The sequence below is a fragment of the Oryctolagus cuniculus genome, chromosome 15, assembly GCF_964237555.1.
Source record: "Oryctolagus cuniculus chromosome 15, mOryCun1.1, whole genome shotgun sequence".
In the NCBI taxonomy this organism is placed as follows: Eukaryota; Metazoa; Chordata; class Mammalia; order Lagomorpha; family Leporidae; genus Oryctolagus; species Oryctolagus cuniculus.
In genome coordinates, this window is record NC_091446.1 from 12,484,613 (window position 1) to 12,509,004 (window position 24,392).

The following is a 24,392-nucleotide window of genomic DNA, read 5'->3' on the forward strand; positions in this document are numbered from 1 at the left end:
GAGGTTGTCAGCTGTGCCATCTCTACTCCTGGCTCCATGGTGAGACGCACCCTTCAGTTTCTCTGAGTGTCAGAAGCCTGTTTGGCCTTGCCCTTTCTAAGAACCTGTGTTTCCCTCCTTTGGATTTCTGCTGGTGTAGAAGACGTCCTCCCCATGACAAGACATCCCAGCAAGGTCTGAGTGTCTCTGTGCATTTACGCCTCTTAGCAGCTGTGCAATCTTCCTCCCAGCACCTAAAGTGTGCTGGCCTCAGGGCTGACTGTCGAGGATGCCCGAGGACGGGGTTAAACTACAGTTTTGGTGGGCCTCACTTCAAACTGAGTTAGAATCTTTAGTGAGTGGGTGCTGGCGCTGTGGCGTAGTAGGCTAAGCTTCTGCCTGCATCCCATGTAGGTGCTGGTTCGTGTCCCGGCTGCTCCTTTTCTGATCCAGCTCTCTGCTATGGCCTGGGAAAACAGTAGAAGGTGGCCCAAGTGCTTGGGTCCCTGAATCTGCGTGGGAGACCTGGAAGAAACTTCTGGCTCCTGGTTTCGAATTGGTCCAGCTCTGGCTGTTGCGGCTGTTTGGGGAGTGAACCAGTGGATGGAAGACCTTTTTCTCTGTCTCTCCTTCTCCCTCTCTGTAACTCAACCTTTCAAATAAATAAATAAAAATCTTTAAAAGAATAAAACATCCTTAGTGGACACTGAAATGAAAATTAAGATTTAAAAAGCTTTCCACTGACAGTCAGCCAGGTTTAACTCTCACTTGGTCTGTGAGCAGCTGGCAGGTGCTTCCTGCTGACGAGGCTTCGGGAGTTGTGCTGGTTGTCTCACACTTGAGCAGCCAGCGTTGCCATATTAGCTTTGTATGTGGGACTCAAGGTCAGGGCACAGTAAGGAGATCAGCTTGGCTAAAACAGGTACGAAGAGGAGTGGGAGATCTGACCGGATGGGCAGCAAGCTCACATCTCCACTGTAGTGGGCACTGGGAGTCAGAAGTGTCTGACAAGCACACGTTTGCGGGTCTGGGGGTGAACTGTTTCTCAGGACTCGGGCGATTGTGAGCTTCAGGAGTGGCTGTGATGCTTCAGCCGGGAGCTGTTTGCACTGATGTGTGTGCTTCTAAAGAGGTGTAGGCTCTGCAGAAACATTCAGGACTGAGGACTCCACGTGGTGCGTGGAATCCGTTAACATGAGAGAACCCTTGTGTAAGTCGTCACCTGAGATTTTAGAACTCAGCGTGGGTCTAGTCTGTACAGAGTAATGTTTGATGTGGGAGGAGCAGCTGATTGTAGAGAGCATGACCTTGGGGAGCTATTTGACCATTGAACTGTTTGGGAAACGGCCTTCTATTTGTGACAGGATGGGCTTGCTCTTCTAGTACTTTCTGCGTAACTGTGGTTGGAACGGGTTGATTCTAACTATAGGAGCACGCACTTCTGGTTGCGGTATTTGTTGTGGAAGAGCTTGTTTCCTTCTGAGCAAATGAACTCACACCAAGGAAGTTACATTTTAGAGCAGTACAGAAACAGTATCTGGGACCAGGACTTCATGTTTGTACTGATATTTTGTAGTTTTGGTGATAGTGTGCGTTTTACTTGTGACATTGGGTTGACCTCCTTCCTCTCCTTTTTCCCTCCCTTACCCAGGTCCTTCCTATCTTTGGCTGTGTCACACCTTTCTTAGGAGGCACAAAAAGTTGATTACCAAGAGTGTTTCTGATTTTAACAAATTAAAAGTCACAGGCCTGTAAGCATGTAACCATTATTAGGAGTGTGTAACATCCATAAAAATGATGGGCTATTTTCTGGAGGCTTACAAGTGGATTTTAAAAGGTGTAGTAAACCAATGATCCTAAAATAGAGCTCCTAGTCATAGTTTTTAAACCTTCATTATTATAGTGTGCTCTATGGCTTATTGCTTTTCTTAATGAGTTTAAAGCTCAGTCTTTAACATACAAGAGATTTATTTTAATAGTAGTGTTTCCTTTTTGTTCGTGTCTATCTAATATTAAAGATAATTTGTCATTATTCTTGGTAGGCCATAAATGTTTCACATAGCTGAAAATGTAGCCTCATTTATGAGATAGAAAACAAAAACTTTTCAGATAATTTTTACAGCCATTAATCCATTAGTGTCTAGGGATTTACAGAATGTCTCCAGTGAAACAGTGACTAGGAACATGAAATATGCAATGTGATGAGTTCCCTTAACACTAACTAGGACTTCGACGTTGGACTCCCCAGATACTACTTGAAACTTTTTCACCCTTTGTCATCCTAATACTCATTACTTGGCTTTCATTAATTGGTGTGTCTCCCGATGGGTTAATTTGCGGATACCAACCATTCCATCCTTCCTCGGACTCACTCGTACAAGGTTGATACTTACAGACTTCAAAATTGAAAACCAAAAAAAGTCTGTAACAGAAAAGACACACTTTGCTAAGTAATTATTACTATTTTTTGAACTGAGAGATTTGAAATACAGAGAGATTCTGTTAGAGAGAAGAAAACAAGCCAAAAAAAAAAATCCACCAAAACTACTGTAGGCTAATAAACTGATGTGAAAATTTCTCAATTTACAGCACTTGACAGGTGCTAAAAGAAAAGCATCTTTAATTTTAATGTGTTGTTAGGACCTCTTTAGAGAGACTGTACAAGTTATTAACAAGGTCCTCTGAGACAGGAGACGGGTAATTAACAAGACCTATGGAGATAGAGTTTAGGTAATTAACGAGCTCTTAGGCACTGGACACAGGATAGCACTTAGCAAGTCCGATAGTTAAAGAGAACAGGTTGTTACGATCGAATGTGAGATAGAGTGTGCACCTCCTCTTGAGGCTTCTGATAGGAGAATATTAAGGTGATATCCAGTGACCCCAGTGCGCTACTTTTTGTAAATCAATATGTAAGTTTTTTTGGTCTAACTTTTACAATAGAATTTAAGAGAATTATTTCTTTTTAAAACCAAAAAGCAGGGATGCTTTTTACATGTAGGTTAGTAATCATTGTTAATTGCCATTAATGATCATGTAAATTTTGAGAAAAATGCATAGAAAATTCATACATTATATGATTCTCAGTTACCTTAACATTTATTGTTTAGTGTTTTTTTAATTTGTGGCCTGTTGGCTAAAAATTGCCTGTTCCACATTAGCCTTGCTCCTTTTGTCAGCAAAACAGGATCTCAGCCAGGGAGGAAGCCCGCTTTGGTGCCAGGTTGGTTTTTACATATTAGGCACAGGTTCTTCCAGCCACGCTCCTGTGCTACCTGTAAGCTGGAGTTGATATTCCCAGTTGGAAATATTTGGTCTGGTTATTTCCTGTGTCAATTTGATACCACTGGTGTATGCATCTTGAGTTTTGGTTCAGAAAACTCCCATGTTCTACACATATTTATTAAAAACATATTCTACTCTAAAGGTTAAGAATATAAAGAGGGCCCTTGCGATTTCCCTAATTCATTCCATGGCCTCCCGTCTCAGGGTGGCCACTCCAGTCCATCAGGGTGTTTTTTTTCTTTCACCTCTAATAATGAACTGATATTTTAATTGTCATTATTTTTGAATATTTGCTGCATATAAGGAAATAAGATTATTAAGACATAGATCCTACTGTGACTCATGGAAAAATGTTCGTAAATATTAGGTCTGAATTTTATGCTAAGGACTGCACAGTGTGGGTATTAGGGAATGATGACTATTACTGAGTTGTGATATGATCAAACTAGTATCTTAGACAGCTGTGAGCTGGCTTGGACTATCTGCTGGGGACAGGAGATAGGGGAGGGGGCGAATTTGAGGCAGGGAGACTAGTTAAGAAGCTATTTTAACTGTTCAGTTGGGAGTTGACAGGTGATTTGGCAGTTAACGGTGGAAAAGTAGAGAGGGTTTTTGAGAAATACTTCTTAGTTAAAATAGGCAGGATTTACTTGTTTTTTGGATGTGGTGGTGGAGACAACAATAGGAAATGGGTACAGGAGAAGACGAGAGAAGAAATGGTTACTTGATGTGTCTTCATTTGATGTCTTAAATTTGATGAAACAGGATTTTCAGAACTATTTAGTGTAATGTCAGATCTGTAGTCTTTTGAATCAAATGCAGGGTTTTAGTCTTAATAGAGAGGTTTGAGTTTTTTGGCTCTTTTAAGTGAGTTGCTCTTGTTTACTGTAGATTTTTGTTGTAGAGATTAGGAGTTATATGTTTTGAATAGTTTGAGGCTAGCAAGTTAGTATCAAAACAGCAACAGTTCTTGAATGTGTGTTTTTTAATGCTGAAAACACTAACTTCTTTGAACACAAAAGTGTAAATTTTGGTAACTGTATGCATTTAAAGTCTTTCACCTTATCATTGTAATGTCTACACGTATTTCTCTCCAGTGTGTTTTTTTTTTTTTTCAAGATTTAGTTTATTTATTTGAAAGGCAGAGTTAGCACAATAGATAGATTTTCCATCTGCTGGTTTACTCCCCAGATGACTGCAGTGACAAGTAGGCTAGGCTGGAGCCAGCAGCCAGGAACTCCATCCTGGTCTCCTATGTGGGTGCAGGGGCCCACACACTTGGGCCATTCTCCCCTGCTTTCGAAAGCCGTTAGGAAGGATCTGGATTGGAAGTGGAGCAGCCGGGATTCAGACTGGTGTCCACGTGGGATGCCAGTGTTGCAGGCAGCAGCTTTACCCGCTGCGCCGCCACACTGGCCACTCGCCAGGGGATCTGAAGCCGTGCCCCTTTTGGACGTCTTTGTCAGTTCCTCAGCAAGAGCGGAGCTTCTGTATCTTACGTGCTTAGCTGCAGCCTTGGTGTGCTGTGTCGGCCTCCTGCTTCTGTGCCAGGACGTTTCCACATGGGCAGTGATGGCCATATCACCCATGGTCACTTTTTTAACAATAAAGCTTTGCTTTTCAAATATAAGAAGTGTTTTTGTAAGTGTTTATTTATAATAGTAGTGTTACCTTATGTCCAGGGTGTTTTAATTAGCTGTTGGTGGTATATAAGAAAACAGTTAATGTGATTGTGGAATAATTTTTCTTCTACACATCTAACTGGTCTCTATAAACAACAGTGTCCAGACATTTGACATTTGTCTCCTTGAACTTAAGGATGAATTATTACTCTCCAATTTATTCTGTCAAATAGCTCACTGTGTAATATTATATAAAGTAAATATTAAAATACTTAAATGTACTTAAAATAAACTTTTAATGTATTTTGTGTACTTATTCTGAGCTTAGAAATCTTTTTGATTAAAGTGCTAATATTGCTTAAATAGCAATTAATTGAATGAGGTTGGCCACCATAGAGTAAAACAATTCAAGTTGCCTGTTTTTCTTGGTGGCTTACGTGTGAAGCCCTCCGGGGCTGGGTGGGGGCTGGTTTAAAAGCGGGATTCCTGGGGGACTGAAGCTGTGCCCTCACCGGCTGTGGGAGGCCTCTCAGGAAATGACATGCAGTCAGCAGAGTGGACTGGGCTGGACAGAAGTACTAGAAGTCTGCTGGAAGCTGGGAGATGCTTCTTTAAATAGGAGACATTTGAGCTTGCCCTTGACCTTTGAACATGATTGTTATAAGTTGGAGAATGAGTAGATAGACAGCTCTTTTTGTAAATTCCAAGGAAGCTCATTACAGAATGGTTGGATGTGATTTTGAAGGAGTGTTTTATAGGTGGTGACTACATGCTATTACATCATTAGCTCCTTACTAACGCCCTAGTAATTCCACCATTTATTTTATAGTTGGAGGTGTGGAACTGTGTTCTCTGCGGTCCCCTGCCTGGCAGGCTGCTCAGGAAGTGTGTTTGCTACGTTAGGCTACCAGGAGTGTAATGAACTCTCTGGTTTCAGAGCCAGGTGTGGGAATGTGGATGTTCCAGTTAATCATGCATTTTGTTACAGTGGAGGTATACAATGTATGTCATATAGATTTTTCATCTTTAAAGAAATTGTCCAGAATAATTAAAATTGAAAATCATACTAGGGCCGTCGCCGTGGCTCACTTGGCTAATCCTCTGCCTGAGGCACCTGCATCCCATATGGGCACTGGGTTCTAGTCCTGGCTGCTCCTCTTCCAGTCCAGCTCTCTGCTGTGGCCCGGGAGTGCAGTGGAGGATGGCCCAAGTACTTGGGCTCCTGCACCCGCCTGGGAAACCAGGAAGAAGCACCTGGCTCCTGGCTTCGGATCGGCATAGTTCCGGCCGTGGCGGCCATTTGTGGGGTGAACCAACAGAAGGAAGACCTTTCTCTGTCTCTCTCTCATTGTCTGTAACTCTACCTGTCAAATAAAAAAAAAAAAAAGAAAAAATCATACTGAACATAATTTAATTTTTAATTTGGAAGATGCATTTGTTTCCCTTCTTCCAATAAAGGATTTTAAAACAACATGAAAATACAAATACACTAATACAAGAATATTTTGAAGGGAGTTTAGGATAGGTGTTAAGTTTTGACTTAGGGGTCAGGCAAGACTGGGTGTGAGTCTCTGGTGAATAGCTGTGTGACCTTACTTGTTAACCTTTTAAAGCTGCTTTTTTTCCCAGCTGTAAAGTGGGGCTAACAGCCCTGGTGTGGACTGGTGAAATAGCACCCCGCACACAGAGGGCGAGTGTAGCCCGGCACACCGGCAGTGGTAGCTCCGGCTCTGATCTTATCACACGGTGGCTACTGAATACTTAACCTTTGCTTTAAACATCCCAAAGATGTTGGGAGAAAAGTGGGACTTAGTCCAAATACTATATTCTCAAGTTAAATCATCTTAAATGAAAGAATTTAGGAACTCATGTTTTTTTACCAGTTAATAAAAGATACACATTTGGCAAGAAACAATAAATAGTATTTTCTAGTGTCTTTCTAAACATATATCCAGTAGTAAGCTTGAATAAATTAATCACACTGAAATTAAATGGAAGTATTTCCTGCATTAAGTAGAGAGTGTATTACTTTACAAGGCAAAACTGTCACAATATTGCTAGTAAAGTCTTGTTCAGAAATTGCTGCAAGCACTAGCAAGGACAGTGCACGGCGGATAGCTGAGCTCTGCCTCCCAGTGAAGCACAATGGCGGCTTCCAAACTCAGACAGCGAGCTCAGATGGAGCTGTTACAGAAGGCAGTTTAAGGATAAATCCTGCCCGCTGAAACCGCCCCAGAACGTTTCGGAGTTCCCTTTGGGAACAGGGTCCCTAAGGGGAATTCACAGGAGCGCTTGTGTATGTTCTAACAGTTTGGAGTTGGGCTCTTCATTTTTTGTCAATTGAAGATGCCCTCTTTTCTCTGTTTTTGTAACCAAGAGTGTAAGTTTCTACTTGAGTAGTTTCTGGGCTTTAGATTCTATAATATGAACCAAATACTGTTAGTTGTGTTTTTAATGTCCTGTCATTCTGGTTGTACAAAATATTCCTCACTTAACAGAAGAAAATGCATAACCAGAATTTGGTGATAAATACTATTGGGCCATCAGCTTCTTTTATTGGACTTCATACGTGTTGCATGTGCAAGAGGTGGGAAGGCAGGTCATCTTGTGCCAGTTATCTTTAGACTTTACCAGCTGGTATGTTTTAGGGTGACTTGCTAAAGTGGAAGATGTTTGTTCTCAGAATTAAAAAGGAATGGAGACTTCTGCCCTTGCTCGGTTATGTGTTGCCCTCCTTTCTCGTAGGAGAGTTCTCTTGATGCTGTGATAGAAGGGATGTGTAAGGCGTAGCCTCATCTTCAGGTCACAGCTGAGAGATGCAGGGTGTGTGATTGTCCTAATGGATGATATGCGAAGTGCAGGTGGAGATAAAAAAAGATGGGAGCTGAGATGTAGCAAGTTAGGAAGTGTAGGCGTTGCGGAAAAGGTCAGATCAAGAGTCTCCCTCTGTGCAGAGAGAGGAGAGGGCGTTTGTGAAGGGAGGTTAAAACGAGACACGGCGGAGAAGTCAGAGTGAGCGTTCTGTTCTGTGGCTCTCATGTCCCCAGCACACTGGGACTCCTGCAAGTTTGAATTGGTAGTGGAGATGAAACCTTAGCAGTGGGAACTTAACAGTGAAGAACTCCCATCAAATTCTGTAGAAGCTATGGAGAGTTTTCAGCACGTGGGTGCTGTAATGAGACACTCTTTTTAGGAAACTCAGAACAGTGGCAGTAGCCGGGTGCTAGCCTGCCTGGGATGACGGACATGCAGACTCCGAGAACTATGTGAGTGAGACGGACCGTGTTTCTAAGTGCAGTTTTAGATTCAGACAAAAACTTTCTTCAGTGAAAAATAATCTGTTATGTAATATATAGGGACAGGACACTGGAGAAATGATTACGGCGTCAGGAATTTCCCAATATTAAAGGTACATTTTCTTTTTTTAAAATTTTTATTTATTTATTTATTTATTTATTGACAGGCAGAGTGGACAGAGAGAGAGAGAGAGAGAGAGAAAGGTCTTCCTTTGCCATTGGTTCACCCTCCAATGGCCGCCGCTGCTGGTGCACCGCGCTGATCCGAAGGCAGGAGCCAGGTATTTCTCCTGGTCTCCCATGGGGTGCAAGGCCCAAGCACTTGGGCCATCCTCCACTGCACTCCCTGGCCACAGCAGAGAGCTGGCCTGGAAGAGGGGCAACCAGGACAGAATCCGGCGCCCCGACCGGGACTAGAACCCGGTGTGCCGGCGCCACAAGGTGGAGGATTAGCCTAGTTAGCCGCGGCGCCGACCAGGTACATTTTCTAAATAAGTGGATGCTTATGTTTTAACTGGTTTTGAATATTTTTCCCATCATGAAGAAACATTCATAAATAGCTGAATGAGAGGTACTATAATGTATTTCTGATAATCTCTATTCATCTCTGAGGAAGTTTTATACAAGCATTATGTCATTTTCCAGCAAACATTTTATAGTTCCGTAGTCCTGCTAAAGCAGGCCTGATTGGGCCTGATTACAGATTGTCCTTGAGCGTGTGAGGCCTCCCTGGGGACAGCACCTGGCTTCCCTTCCATGGACATGGCTTTGTTCCAGACAGGGACAGTCAGCCTGGGGTGCTCTTGGCCAAGGACGTTATGAGTCCCCTGGTTGTCTTTACCTGCTCCAGAGACACCCAGGGGAGCCTCATCCCCGTATTGGTGGAAAGGTGACCTCTGGCCAGGCTGTCTGCAGACCCACTCCTAGGAGTAGACTGAACGAGGCTGCAGGGTTGTCCTTGATCACAAAGACAGACTGAGCCCATGGTGGGTCTGACCTTGCCAGAGGGCCCCGTATCCTCATCACTGCTTCCCACATTCAGTTCTGCTTGACCCCAAACAAACTGGGCGTGGTCATGCACCCACACAGGCCTAGAGGCAGAGGACGACTGGTGGTGATGTGGCGTGTGGTGGCAGGGTCTGCCCAGAGCCTGATAAACACAGAGAATTTTCCCAAAGATGTTGGGAGAAAAGATTCCGTGTTGAGGGACACATGATTATATTACAGAATAAAATGGGAAAATTCACTTGCATTTTCAAGTCAAGCTTCAGATGTCAAAGAAATTTTATGCTTGTTGCTGAATTTATACTTCTCATGTGTTAGGCTTACTAAAGAGAAAAGTTTGAGAAGCTTAATTTTAAAAGATGACTTTCGGAATCCATGGGGCTTATGTTTGGGTCTGGTGAGTAGTTTGCACAGTCTTTGAACTAATTATTTCTTTTCCTTACCAGGAAAAAGTAGCAAGTTAAACTGGATTTAAATATTATATTATTGATGAAACATGCCTTAATTTCATAGATGTTTTTAAATCCTCAGGTTTTAGGGCTTCTCCAACGACATAGTCATTGTTCATTATAGAAAAGTGCTGTCCATGATGCTTGATGTCACTGACCACAGTTTTTAATTGTTTTGCCTCTGAGATCTCATAAAAGGTACCCTGTGGGAATATTAATGAGTAAATTACTGTTAATCCCCATGGATGTTTATGTATTGGGTTCTGTTTTGTCATCCAAGGGTTTAGTGTGCATGCCCAGTCCCCAGAGAACATAGTATTTAATCTATATTCTCATTACCTGGTCTTTGCTTTTTTCTAAAAAGAATGAAAAAATACCAAGTTTCACTTTGCCTTTTAAGCTGTATTTTCATGTGTAATAAGCACAGTGGAAATTTCTGAAGATTGTATTAACTAGTGAAAGCTCTCTTTAGGCACGCCATTTCTTTAGAGCTTTGGGAAGAGGAGTATTAAAGGACATTTAAAAAAATCTTTATTAACATGCAATCTAACATGTAATTCTTCTTCCATAGTCTAAGGGAAGAAGACGTGTGGAAACAGTTCTGTTTAAGATTTATCAGAAAAATCTCAAAGTGATCTTTATTGTAGTCAAATACCTGGTCTGGTAGACCTGGTTGGTAAACTGGATAAACTGGCTAATTGAATTGCTTTGGAACCTTTCCTCATTTCTTACTGGCAGATAGAAATATTGAAGTACTTCCTCCTGTCTTAAATAGAACTGAAAGAAACATCCCATTGCTGTGCTGTCAGGTCTTGAGATGAGTGGTCATTGTTAATCAGGAACAGGGTTTCTTCTGCCCTTGGGGGACTGATACTTTGTTGGCAGAACTTGTATTGGCCTTTCATCGATTCACTCAGTCAGCTAGTAGCCAGGTTTTAGTAAGCTCTGGCTGTGAAGTTATTCAGCATTTGATTGTTGAGCATCACTGTGCCAGAGGTTATGACTGAAAAGATTAATGAGATACTAGTTCCTTCCTCTAGTGGCTTCCAGTAAAAGGAGATGGGAACCCTACCAGTTAAGACACATACAGAAAAGGCATTTTGTCATACAGGACATTCTCATACTCATTTCTTTCAATCCACTCTTCCCCCGACCCCAACGAAACCTCTAATTAAAGAATACAAACTTCGTGCATTCACAAGTTCAGCTTTAGGAATATAGTGATTCTTTCCACCATATCTGCCCTGCCACCACCCCTCTTCCCTCGCCCATTCCCAGTCCCATTCTCCACTAAGATCCATTTTCAGTTAACTTTATACACAGAAGACCAACTCTATACTAAGTAAAGAATTCAACCATTTGCACTAAAAACAAAACCAAAAAACTCTTCCTCAACAGTCAAGACAAGGGCTGTTCAAAGTCATTGCATCTTGAAGTTAATTTCATCTCCTCTTTTTTTTTTATTGAGAAACTTAATTAACTTTAAAGATTAAAGCACCCAAGAATGATACATCTTTTGTGAGCACTTAGACAAAACTGTAACTTATGAGACATAAGAATATCCTCCACTTAATACATTAAAAGAAAGTAAGTCCTTGAGAACAATTTCTGTCATAAACTAAGGAAGCACCTAAGAAAGCAAGCAATGGAGTCGGACACTTAGGCATAACTAAAACTTAGGAGACTTAAGAATATCCTCTACTTCGTATGCTAAAATGGAATAGATCTTTGAAAACAAGTTTTACTGTTAACTCTCATAATACAACTCTTTGAGGACAGAGGTCCTGCATGGGAAGTTAGTGCACAGTGACTCCTGTTGTTAATTTAACAATCAGCACTGTGACATCAGTGGTCACCCAAGGCTCTTGACATGCCTAGGCTATGGAAGTCTTTTGAATCCACAAACTTTGTCAGTAGTTAGACAAGACCATAAGCAAAGTGGAAGTTCTCTCCTCCTCTCAGAGAAAAGCACATCTTTCTTTGGTGACCACTTCTTTCCACTGGGGTCTCACCCACTGAGGTCCTGCTTGTAGGACATGTTTTGCCACAGTGTCAATCCCCTCTTAATCCTCATTCTTTGAAATAGATAGTGGTGTTTGTATTTCTTAAATTAATAAAAATGTATATGAAATTAGGGCAGTTAAGTAAGTTGAGTACTAGGTGCTGGGCAGTGAGACTGGAAAGAGAAATTGGGTAAAATCTAATGGGCTTTAAAAGCCGGACTAACAAATTTCATCATTTTTCAGGGGAAGTTAGAGGCCAGAATTGTTTTGACATTTAACTGAGGCTGGACATGAGCTTGAGGGCGCCATATCCAGCCAGGTGCTGGCCGGCGTGGGCAGAGCCTCCAGGGGCTGAGGCAGTGGGTAGGTGGGGAGGGGCAAATCTGTGATCAGAATGGTAGTGTTGCAAATGAGTAGTGAGGGAGTTCCAAGGGTTCCAAGGTCTGCATCCTGACCTGGCCCCGTGTTTCTGAGCCCTCACGCTGCAAGCTGGAGTGCAGGCTGTCTGAGGCTTCACCTGGTGTACCCGGGAGACAGTGTGCTGGGAGGAGAACCAGACTGAGCTGACCTGCAAGACCAGATGGGGGCTGCTTTGGGATCTTAATTTTGAGGCACAGGTAAGATTTTCAATGTCTTTTCACCAGACATTTATAAACATAATATTGGATAAAGAGATTCTGATTGAACGGTGTTAGTCATCCATCTGTCTAGTGGTGATTATGGGAGAATATGAAATAAGGTAAAGTAGAAAAAGGTCTAGGGGCCAGCATTGTGTCACAGCAGGTTAAGCTGCCACCTGCAACGCCAGCATCCCTTATGAACGCTGGTTTGAGGGTGAAAGTCTTGGCTGTGCCACTTCCTATCCAGTTCCCTGCTGATGTGCCTGGGGAAGTAGTAGATGGCCCAAGTGCTTAGGCTCCTGCCACCCACATGGGAGACCCAGATGAGTTCCAGGCTCCTGGCTTCTTCCTGGCCCAGCCTCAGCTGTCGGAGCCATTTGAGGAGCAAACTAGGGGGTGGAAGACCTATGCCTCTCCCTCTCTCTGTAATGCTGCCTTTGAATAATAAATAAATCTTTAAAAAGAGACAAAAGAAAAAGGTCTGAAAACAACCTTAAGAAATATCCAGTGTTTCTCACCTAGGGTTGAAAAGAGGAAGATGACAAGGAAAAGAAGTAGTTAGAGACTTAGGCGCAAACCTCTGCCACCAGACATCATGGAAGAGAGTCCAGGAAGGAAAAGTCGTTGGTTACCAGAGGGAGCTGAGAGGTTAAGGAGACGGGCTGTTGCCTTAGCCAAGATCACTTGTTAGTGATTTTCATCGAAGACGCCATGAGTGTTGGTGGTGGGAGATGTGTTTGAGCTTATAGGAGGCGAGTGAGTAAAAGTCACAGAGTTGGCCAGGGTTGCTTGGGAGGGTTTAGAGATTGGGAGAATGAAAGTGGTAGAATATCCAAGGGGTTATGAATGGACTGTTAGTATGCTTTGGTGAAGATGTGAGTAAATACAGGTGGGTTCAGTGACAGCTGCGATGACAGTGGGCTCTGTACAGCAGGGTGCTGTGGGAGTGAGGGACTGGAAGAATCAGGGTGGGATTTTGATTGTAACTGTACCCTACCTTATTGATTACTATTCCTTTGGAACCCTGTTCAGAGAAACTCTGTGTAAAACGTGTAAAAATTGTAAGGCAGTATGTAAATACAAGGTGGCATTACTCAAATGCAAGACACAATAAGTAATGCCATTTCAAAAATGCAGGTGCAGTAAGGCTTTAAAAATAAAATCCTAAATTGACAATAATTTTAAACATCAAGTTGTCCAGCCCTCCAGATGAGAAAAGTGTTGTTATAGGAAGGCCAGGAGTTTCCTCTTAGCTAGCAGTGTGTTGTCATTTACAAAGTAGAAGACTGAAGAAGAAGAAAAAGTAATGTTAGAAGTCGGTAGTTCCGGAACATCAGCCAGAACTGGAAGGGAAGGGAACGTGGGCGCCGTGTCGGCGGTTGTGATGCCTTGTTTTCTTTGGTGCTTTTTTCTGTCTAATAACAGAAATAGAACAGACATTGTCATTAAGCGTTTACATTTTAAGTGAGTAGTTGCTGGTGCTCTCTGTGTGTTCTTGTGTCAGCTGAGCGAGTTCCAGCAGGAGGCAAGTGACGTGTCCAGAACAGCTGAATGGAGGAGGCGGGTGAGTGAGGGGGCGGCCCAGGGAGGGGCATCAGGAGGGGCTCGTGCAGCGCAGGGCAGCCCAGCAGGGAGGCCCTGAGCAGGCAGCCTGGGGACTGGGGACCGCGTTGCAGACGCCCCCGGCTGCCCTCTGGCTGCTCCGGTCTTGCCGAGGCCTCCCGGTGGCACCAGTGGGCAAGGGAGCCCAGGTGGTTCACTCTGCAGACGTGAGCCTGCCGAGGGGCAGGTGGGGAAGGGCGCAGTTACTCCAGTCCTGTTGCTTCCTAGCCATTGTTCTGTCTCCTTAATTAAGACTGCCGGTCTTGAAGTCTTTCTGAGTCATTTTTGGATGGAAGAAGCCTCGGGAAGTTGCATGGGACTTCGTGAAAGCTGCTGCCTCTGAGCCCACCGTGGGCACCTCTGTGGAGGAGCCCTACGTGGACCGTGGAGTTTGGTTGCCTCTCTTTGCCTCCTGACTCTGCTGTTTAATGAGTGTTGCTTTGGGTAAGCTGCCCAACATCTCTGCTCATTTCCTCGTCTGTAAATGGAGCTGATTCCGACAGGCGCTTCCTAGGACAGTTACTAGGATTAGGGTGAGGTCAGTGTGTGAAGCCCTCAGGTCTCTGGTGCCACAGGTAAAGTCCAGAAAATACCAGTTGTCGTGAGGACCAGCGGAAGTGCTCTGCCACGAACCAGAAATGGGCGTCCTTTTTTCAGATTCTTGAAAGGTATTGCAGTTGTGTTTTTTTGTTTGTTTGTTTGTTTGTTTTGACAGGCAGAGTTAGAGAAAGAGAGACAGAGAGAAAGGTCTTCCCTCCATTGGGTCACCCCCCAAATGGCCTCTACGGCTGGCGCACTGTGCTGATCCAAAACCAGGAGCAAGGTGCTTCCTCCTGGTCTCCCATGGGGTGCAGGGCCCAAGCACTTGGGCCATCCTCCACTGCACTCCCGGGCCACAGCAGAGAGCTGGCCTGGAAGAGGAGCAACCGGGACAGAATCCGGCGCCCCGACCAGGACTAGAACCCGGGGTGCCGGCACCGCAGGCAGAGGATTAGCCTAGTGAGCCACGCGCTGGCCAGGTGTTGCAGTTCTTAGCATACACCCCTCCCAGCTGCCTCTGTCACCTCAGGGAAGTGGAGGTCTCTGGAGCCCACTCTCAGTTACACAGGTAGACAAATAGATGTTCTCCTTGGAAAATAACCACTGCTGGGTGTTCTCCTGTGGTAGGTAGTCACACCCTTTTCTAGCACAACAAGAAACCTGCTGGTGTTTGGGCACCTGACTCCTACCTCCCCTCCCTTTCCTGCTCCTCCCCCTCCCCACTAGGTGGCACGCTGCCTGGCTTTGGCAGATCATTTGAATTCACTTATTAAATATAAAATAGGTCAGGTTGTAGGCCAAAATGGACTTGCTTTATGGTTTCGGTAGTAATGGGTTTTGGAAGGAGATGAGAGTTGTGTGTGTTGCTCCATGAATTCTCATTGAAAGGTTTCAAATCCTCCAGGAGTTGCACACAGCGTGCATTGTCTTTCAGTCGTGCTGGGAGCCAGTTCTAATACATCGTTGTATTAGAATGGGTCTTCCCATCTTTATAAACCCTTCATATTTTTTTCACTGTGAGTAGTCTTTCTCTTTTTAGGTTTTCTTGCTCCAAAAGAACGTATGTGTGTTTTAAAAAGAGAAGGGAAAGGATGAAGAAAACAGTAGTGACCAGCTTCGTCACTGTGTAGGGATTGGGTTTTTCTCTGGCCGAGGCAAGCATACAGGAGGCCAGTCCTCAGCAAGATAGGTGGACAGTTTCAGGTTCTCTTCCGTTTATTTCCTGTTTCTTCACGCGTTATTTATTCCAACTTTGAGTCAAATTAAAGAGTGATATTATAGAAGAGACACCAATAATTCCTGGAAATACTTAGAAACTATTTCAGATTTTAGAATTAGAGTTTACTTGGAAAATTTTTTAGAATTTGAAAATACCATAAAGTAAAAATATTTGAGCTTCTGCTTAAAAAGTTAATGTTAAGGCTGTTAAGGGCAAAGCATTTTTTCAGTTTGAAATCTTTTTTAAATAGCAATTTAAAATATGTTTGTTAGTTTAAAAGTTACGTTTAAATTCCCTCTAAACTCTTTGACTCCTCATTTCTAAAATTAATTTTTTTTAAATTCTGGAATTTCAATTTATATAGACATCTTTTTTAGTGTGAGCATGTCTGAGTGTATCTTACACCTGATTAAAAACACCATTTTCCTTAACCTGTCGACAGCTCAGTTGAGCAGTCAGATTGTGTTACTCAGTATCTTGTCTGACACAGGATGGCAGCCCAAAGAGAAAGATATCACAAATGGGTGCCACACGTCAATAAATAGAGACATTTTATTTTGCGCCAGGCTAATTCAACCCAGTTCAGCTTGCTCTTTTTTCCCCCTAAAGGACGGATCAGAAAAGGCAGCCGTGAATGACCGAGTTTGTCCTGTGTTTGACACGTCAGTGTGTGAATAGAAAGCAGACCCCAAGAGAGGGCTTCTGGCTGGAGATTGCAGACAATGGCCTGCCCCGGAGCGCGCTCACTGTGCTCTGCCCCGTGGTGGGCTGCAGCGGTCCCAGGTCACTCAGGCACCACGGGCACCTTTGTTCCCCCTTAGAGTTGTGACCTTGTGAATGTTGTCTTCCTGAACCATTCTCAGCGGTTGTCAGGTGGTCACTGAGTTTCATTCTAGTTCCGTATTGTTAGTGTTGTGATTTTTTTTTTTTTTTTGGTTAAAATCCTTATCTTAAATGCCTGTTGCTTGACAACCCTTGACAGTAAATGTACCAGTATTTCTGTGTCTTAGTTCAGTTTCTTCCTGAGACGTACTGAAATGTATACAGTCATAACATCAAACATGCTCAAGGATGCAATGGGATGGGTTATGCCACCAAACATGACACATTTACTTACGGTTTTTGAGAGAAGGGGACATTGGCAAAAACACTGCCCATTGCTCAGTGGTTTGGATCTACAGCCCTTGCAGAACCCCTCCAGGCCTCCGCCACCCGCCCCTCCCTGCCTGGTGTTCCAGTGTCTTTGATGTCCCATGGCGCCGGCAGCCATCTAGAACCCCCTCCTCCGCCTGCCACACCTGTCCCTCGTGTAGTTAGTCCTGCTGTTCCCGTGGGTGAGACCTTGGACTGACTGACTGCAGCGATGCTGACTTGGCTGAGATTCAGGGCTTCACAGTGCAGCCCTGCTCAGGAAGGGGGCCTCTACACAGGGGAGGGGGCTGGGGCCGTGTGTCCCAGCTGGACAGCTCACCAGTCACCGGCCCTGTGACCGCCTGCTAGTCAGCTAACCTGTCTGGGACTCATTTCCTTGTTTTTAAAGTGAAGATGCAAAGGTCTGGGACCATAGGACCCCTTAAGGGTCATGAAGATTGAGTTATGTTTGGTGAAGGCCTGAGAACAGTGTGTGACGCAGCTCAAGTGCTGTGCACATAATGTATGAAATAAATTTAGGAACGTGTTCTCTCTCTAGTTCCTGGGTTGTGTTTTGCATGCTGTGAACTCGGTTAATCTTCGCAGTAGTCTTAGGTGGGAGACACTGTCGGCACCCTCGTTTTATAGATGAGGGACCGAGACACCATCGGAGTTCACTTGCGCAAGGTCTCGCAGCAAGCACCGCAGAGCGAGGATTTGCAGTCACTGCTCAGCTCAGGGTCCTTCACCCCTTCTCACCAGCACCTCGGAGACTGTCAGGCCCAAATGTAAATCATTTTGTCCTTGAGGGCATGGCCATCAGTGGAGTGAAATGCAGCAGATTGTGTTTCTTGACCCATTAGAGAACACACTGAGATAATGGGGCAGGGAGAGGCTAGTCCCCCTGGACCCTGATGTTGCCTGTCTTGCAGGGGATGGGAACCACATGTGTTAGCAGCTGTCGGGCCGAGGTGGACTCTACAAAAGCCTGGAGTCCGCCTTTGTCATCGTTTTCTTTTAAGGTGCCCTCGCCAGGCTCTTGACGCTCCGCTGGTCCAGGGCCATGCAAAATAGCAGAAGACGTGTCAGGCACAGAGTGTGTAAGTGATGAATGTAGGTGTTTGAAGCATGCTTGCCTCTTCTGTGTCTCCCAGCTCTAGTAGAATACAGAGTCTCTCCACAGGAGCTCCACCTAGAGCAGGTCAGCGCCAGTTCTGGGAGCTGGTACTGCAGGTCTCAGGCACAGCGGACGAAGCCTTGGCTCCGTGGGAAATGCGCCGGAGGTGGTTAGATACACGTGCCTGTCATTCCTGCGCTGTAAATGTTTTCCAGGAGTTATCCAGTGGCCAGACTTTTTGTCACACAATGATAAGTTTTAACAATGGGTTTCTTAAAAGGATGTGCAGATAGCGAAAAACAAATCTGTTGTGCACCAACGTCTCCCTGTGAGTGTGGGAAAGAAAGGCTGCTAGCACAGTAATGCTGAGTAGCGGCTGGCTCTAAGGCTGGTATCTTAAGTGCTGGGTAAAAATTAAACTTGGGCAACACTGATGAAATATTGACTCATCAGATGGCTTTGAAGTTCAGCTTCTTTGGGGTTGCAGTCGCCTTCCTAATGGACATGTTTCAAAGAAGAAAATGGTTACAGCATTCAGCTGTGATGTGTTTTATTCTCTGCATGGGAGAAATCTTGCTTTGGTCTGTTTTGGTATTTAAATTTTGAAGACTAGCTACTTAGAAATCACATTAGTGATGTAAATGGTTCCTACAACTCTGAAATAATTTTCATTGATAGGTCAATATTTGAAAATTATTTTTTCTTGTACTTGTAGCATTTTAAAGGTTGATTTAACTCATTTCTTCTGTGATTTTTCCAACCCAAGTTTATTAATTCTCCCGTTGTTTTTTTATCAGAAGGTTTACGGTGAGTTGTGGGTGTATAAAATGAGTAATACGTTATCAGAAGTAGTTTTGTAAACTGCATTGCTGGGTAATATATTTATGTTTAAAGATTTTAGAAATGACATAGAGGTACAGTTCTAATGGGAGCGTCAGGTTTTTTCTTTTCATAGTTTAAAATTTTAGGTGCTTTAAGATTGTTGAATACTGTTTTCCTTCTCTATCTTGGATCACATTTTACTCGGGCAGTTGAAGATTTTAAGAAACTTTTGCCACAGTGTTCATTAAGATGTTTTTGTGTTTCTTAAGGACTTTGACGCACTTTAACGTTTATCTTTGTGTTTTATTAGTTTTCATATGAATCCGACAAGCGATGAAGACCTCAGGAAAATCCCGGTGAGTTGTTGAGGGGCTAGAGAATTACTGAAGCAAGCTGGCGTCTCTGGCTCATGTGTCTGAAGGTGCCTTCCTCCCCTCTGTGCCTCAGAAGGGCTTAGCGTGGTAATTTTGTGAGATTCAGGTTTTGCCTTTAATAAACAATAGAATGTGACATCTGTACGTAGATCTATGTATAGGATCTATGAAACTTCAAGTAAACATAGCTACAGTCGAAGCCAGTTTAGAACATACATATTTTGTTTGCAAAGTATCCTGAAATTAATGTGAAAGCTGTAAGTGCAGATCAACAGCATAGTTAAGAAAAGAGAGCACGTGGAGAAAACTAACATTTTTGGTTGTTGGGACAAGGATTTCGAAGACAGAATAAAGCCGCTTGTTAGCTTTCAGCGATGGGGAAACATCCTGGCAGAGACCCAGTTAACCAGAAAGTACTTGAAAGCAGAAGTAGTGGAGGACACCTGTCTGGCTGGTCAGAACAAAACCAGATATGTTAGAGGATAGGCAGCAGCCAGCTAGATAGCTCCTGGGTTCTGTGAGGATTCTTCAGCTCCTCGCTTCATTTTATTGTTGTTTGAAGTCCAGTGTTGGGTGTCTATTCTGAGTTCCATTGCGACTGCAGTCAGTTCTAAATATTATTAAACCTAGAGCATTGTTACTGTACAAAAATACGGGCAAATGGTCGTAGTAGAAAGCTAAATTCTCACGAGTAACAGAAACAGAGCTTTGATTCCAGGGGGCTTGTGGTTGAGTTTTAGCCATCTGTCCTGAATGTGTGTGATCCAGATGTATAATAAGAATTTTTTTAAGTGATCACATAACAATTTTTCTAGGATGTGATATGGCTAGAACTAGCCAAAGTGGGGTCAGGCTTTATTTTATAAACCATTCTAAATGCAGTTGTCTGTCGTTAAAATTGCAGAAAACATAGAAGCAGAGGACGTTGGACTGTGTTTTTGCTGTTTTATGTAAATGATTTGTAAGTTTTGATGTTTCATAAATACTCAAGTCTTTATAATGCAGCAGTCTGGCGAGAAATGTCAGAAGAGATGGAGTCAGCCTTTGATCAGGTAGTAAAATGAATTCTATCAGACGCTACTTAATCTCAAACAAAGTGCAACATCAAAAAATCGATTTAATGTGTAGCTATTGTTTATTAAATAACCTTAATTACAATTTCTATGTGCTTGTAAATGTACTTTTCCAAATCTTGTAATTTATTGCTATAAAAGCATCCTTAGAATTCTTTTAAAGAAATAAAATGTGAAAATTGTTTTAGTTAAAGGATTTAAAGGTGATAAAAGAACCCTTGATGTGTGATTATTTTTCTCTGGAATACTAACTATTCTAAATGACAGTTTAAGGATTACTAGGTGTTGTTAATTTACTGCATGATACAATTAAGAGGAGAAAGCTCATCTTCATTCTGATTGTTATTGAGGAAAAGTATTTGAACAATTTTTCTGTTGAAGATTATCAGATGTTTGAAGTAATTTACATTAAGTTCTCCAGTAATCGCCATCCACCGCGTTATTTTTTCCCCTCCTGGACGTGGTTTTTGTAATTAAGTTTGTGTGTCTTCCATGCGAGTGCCAACACCTGTCTGTGGAAGCGCAGTGTTTAAACAGGAGCAGTAGCCAGTTGAAAGGGCAGTGTGAGCTCTTTAAGGCCTAATTAAGAACTGAAAGGGAGATGAAGGGAGTCGGACAAAAGATGTGAAAGTAGCTGAGATGATATTCCCAGAGCAGAGTTCCTCATTAGAACAATAATGAGATGATCCGAGAATGCCAAGCCTTCATCTCCTCTCCCCGCTCCCCGCTCGCTGCCTGGCCTGTCAGTTACTGCCCCACCAATATTTGGTTACCAGGACAACCTTTCTTTAAATCTGCAGTTATTTCGAGTCCTGATAATTCGCTTTTGTTTAAATTTAAGTATTGTAGAAAATATACATTTCCTAGTTTAAAAGACTTATCTGTGGGTAAAGATAGATTGCTAGTAATTCTCAAGGTTCTATGCACAACTGTATCATTCAGAATTCCTGTGAGTGAAACTTACGTCACTATTCTCTCACCCAGTCCCCACTGTCTTGGATCTGTGTGGACCTTCTAAATGGAGCTGGGTAGGAATGAGAAAGCATTGATTGTAAAAGGGGAGGAGAAGGAAAATTTTGCATTAAATTTCCAAATAAGAGGTCATCTTAAAAACATGCGTTGAGTGCATGAAGTACTGTGGGGAAAGGTACTGAGTACTTAGCAGTTTCCTTGTCGGTTATAGTCGGTTTTTACGAGTTTAGAGACTTCTCTAATTTTACAAAAGTAGTAGTAAAGGCACCTTTCGGGAAAGTTAGTCTTGGCCTGAGAGTTTTTAAGCGAAAGTGATTTTTGTAACCAGAAAATACTTTCGTTTTCTATTAGGTATTTGTAAGTAATCTTTTATTATTTTATTTGGAGTTATATTAACAGAGATTATTTAATATTTATTTAGAATATTGGTCAATTTAGGAATCTTAATCCTAAATTTAGAAGGTTTAACAGAGGGTTTCAAGTATGGTATAAAACCTGGAACTAAGCATGAAACTGCTTTTAATTATTTTATATTCTTTTCCAGAATATAGTTTATAGTACATGTGTTTCTAAGATGTTTTCTTGCCTAGAAACTTGATACTGAAATTTGGGGTAAAATTTTCACAAATGGAAAATTTATTGAAAAGACCAAAAGTATATTTCCAGCAAATCTGTCTTATTCATTAGTATTAGATCATTGTGAGGGGGAAAAAAAGCCAAATGATACATTTGTTTACTCTAGATTATGGCTATAAAATGATGAACAGTATTCTGAGATAATTGATTACTTCAAGAGATTCAATTACTCGATTGAATTATATCACAGCATTAGATTGCTCAAATTGAAATAAAATTTTTTGTACCTTTCATTTTCAGTGTCTTTAGAGAAAAGTTTAAATTATGTTGGTAGTACTGGTTAGTGGTAATTGTAGCAGTACAAATGATTTTTAAAGAATATTTCATCACTTAATTGAAGAATTTGGTTCATGTATTTATAATTTTATTTAGACTAGAGAGACTTGAACAGATGCTATTATTTTGCTAGATTGAGACAAAGCATAAACCAATCAGCAAACCTCATTTTGTTTGATTTCATTAATCCTTAAAATTCTCATAAGAACTCATTTATGTAAGTGTTTTATTAGAAAAATAAAATCACATTACTTGGATTTTATTAACTTTTTAAAAAAATTGATTGTGTATTTGAAAGTCAGAGTTACACAGAGAGGAGAGGCAGAAAGAGAGAGAGCAAGAGAGAGAGGTCTTCTATCTGATGGTTCACTCCCCTATTGGCCACAATGGCCGGAGTTGCACCAGTCTGAAGCTAGGAGCCAGGAGCTTCCTCCGGGTCTCCCACACGGATTCAGGGACCCAAGGACTTGGGTCATGTTCTGCTGCTTTCCCAGGCCATAGCAGAGAGCTGGACAGGAAGTGGAGCAGCCAGGTCTCGAACCGGCTCCCGTATGGGATACCAGCACTACAGGTGGCGGCTTAACCCGCTAGGCCATAGCACCAGCCCCAGACTTTATTACTTTTAAAAGTACAGTTGAGAAACTTCACTTTGTGACCAGAAAATGTTAGAGTTGAGGAGGACTTTGGCAATCTCAATTGTCAGTAAAGCAAAGTGAGGCGTTGAGTTTGTAGGTGTGTATTTGTCAACTGTTCTGACCAGTTACATAAACTGGTCGCTATGTTGTATGTGTATTGTGTGTAGTTACTCTTATAAAAAGATTAGTTGATCTGAAGGGAAGAAAAGAAAAAATAATCCAACACTTATCCTAGAATCATCCTTTAAAGGTTTAGAGTAATATTTGAAATGTTTTTAGTGAGGAAAGTAATATAAACCTACAAATTACATCTGTTCCCAGTTTCTAATGCCAAAATAAAACCAGTTGTCTCTTCCAGACTGTAAACTGACTTCCCTTTAACACCCTCCTGATTCATTCTTACTGACTCTAGTCTTTATTATTTCAGTAGCCCATAACTAATGTCAGCCCCTCCAAATGATCTGGCCCGCTGTTGCCACTTTAATTTTCCTAGAGCGTACGTAGCTTTAATCGTGTCATTCTTCTGGTTAGAAACCTTCAATGACTTCCTGCTTCCCATAGCAAGAAGTGTAAGATCCTAAATGATGGCGTTCCGCATCCTTGGTGGTCTAGTTGGAGTCCGGCGCATTTCAGCTTCTCTGCTCCCCACCTTCTGCCTTGTTTTCTAGCTGCGCCACCGACTGCCCGTTACTGGCCACTGTGCCTTGAACCTTACTTCCTTCTTTGAATAAGCAGACCCCACTGCTTAGCACGCCTGGTCGGCATTTCTGCCTGCGGTCTCTGGAGGCCCCGTGCAAGCTGTGTCCTTTCCACAAGGCCTCGGAGTCACTATGACATGGGAGAAGCCTTTCAGTCCCGCAATATCTGTTGTTTCTCTTGGGGAAGGGCGTGTGCTCCCGTGACCCAACACCCGGTTGAAGTCTGTGCTCTGGCTTCTGTTTCCAAAGCCACGGTGAACTCGGGGAGGGAGGAGCGAAGAGCGAGGCGCTACTGGTGGAAGCGCCTAGACACAGAGCAGAGGTAGAAGCAGGTGCTGACAGTGGAGGAAGGTTGCAGGGAGAGATGTCTGTCTGTCGGTCCCTCATTCCCTGTTCTCCAATGAATGGATTTAGTACTCTTGGGCCTTATGAGTAAGGAAAAGCAACTGAATAATTGAGTTGATTTTCCTTAAAGTCAAATGGAAATATTTTGAAACAAAGCAGTGACAGTTGTGTTAAGTTGTCCTGCTTAGTAATGTAACTGTTTTTAAAAAGGTGTAAAAATTGTTACTTTTTGGGGGGCATTTTTATTTTACACAAGTGAAAACTGCTGTTATAAGGCCATTCTTGATTTGTGAAAAGTATTTCTTAGCTTTTGGTATTACATTGATATTATTGATGTTAGTATTATAATTTCTGATAGAAAATTCATTTATATTAAATGTGTGCCTTTTCATTTTTTGATTTACATTTTGAATTTTCATTAATAGAATAGGGCTAACTAAGTAAATGAATGAGAGAAAATGCAAACATACTAGCCACAGTATTTAACATGGTTGTAATTCAACTCCTGAGTTTTCTGATAAACAGGGCAAAAAAGAAACAAGATCAATTAGGTGGGTATTACTACTCAGAGGAGGAAGTGGGGAAGAAAAGGTTCTGCCTGCTCTACGACAGAAGGGACTCCCGTAGGGTTTTGTGTAAGGACGCCCATTGATTTAATTCCACGTGCTCGATATTTTATTACAGTTTGGAGAA

At 42.6% G+C, this 24,392-nt stretch overlaps 1 protein-coding gene across 7 annotated transcripts in view; it reads left to right on the plus strand.

Annotated features, from left to right (window-relative positions):
- Positions 1-24,392, plus strand: part of RAB11FIP2 (RAB11 family interacting protein 2) — a 42,660-nt gene that overhangs the window by 13,355 nt on the left and 4,913 nt on the right. For 5 of the 7 annotated variants that reach the window (XR_011382756.1, XR_011382755.1, XM_051824211.2 and 2 more), the window contains one exon: positions 19,001-19,046. Coding sequence is in view for 4 of the 7 variants with exons in the window: in XM_051824211.2 (XP_051680171.2) it covers positions 19,001-19,046 (46 nt within the window). In the remaining 3 variants the exon portion in view is untranslated. Of the gene's footprint in view, positions 1-393; positions 16,835-19,000; positions 19,047-19,968; positions 20,117-24,392 lie in introns of those variants that run through there. The other 2 variants (XR_007911136.2, XM_051824210.2) reach the window with 2 other exon arrangements.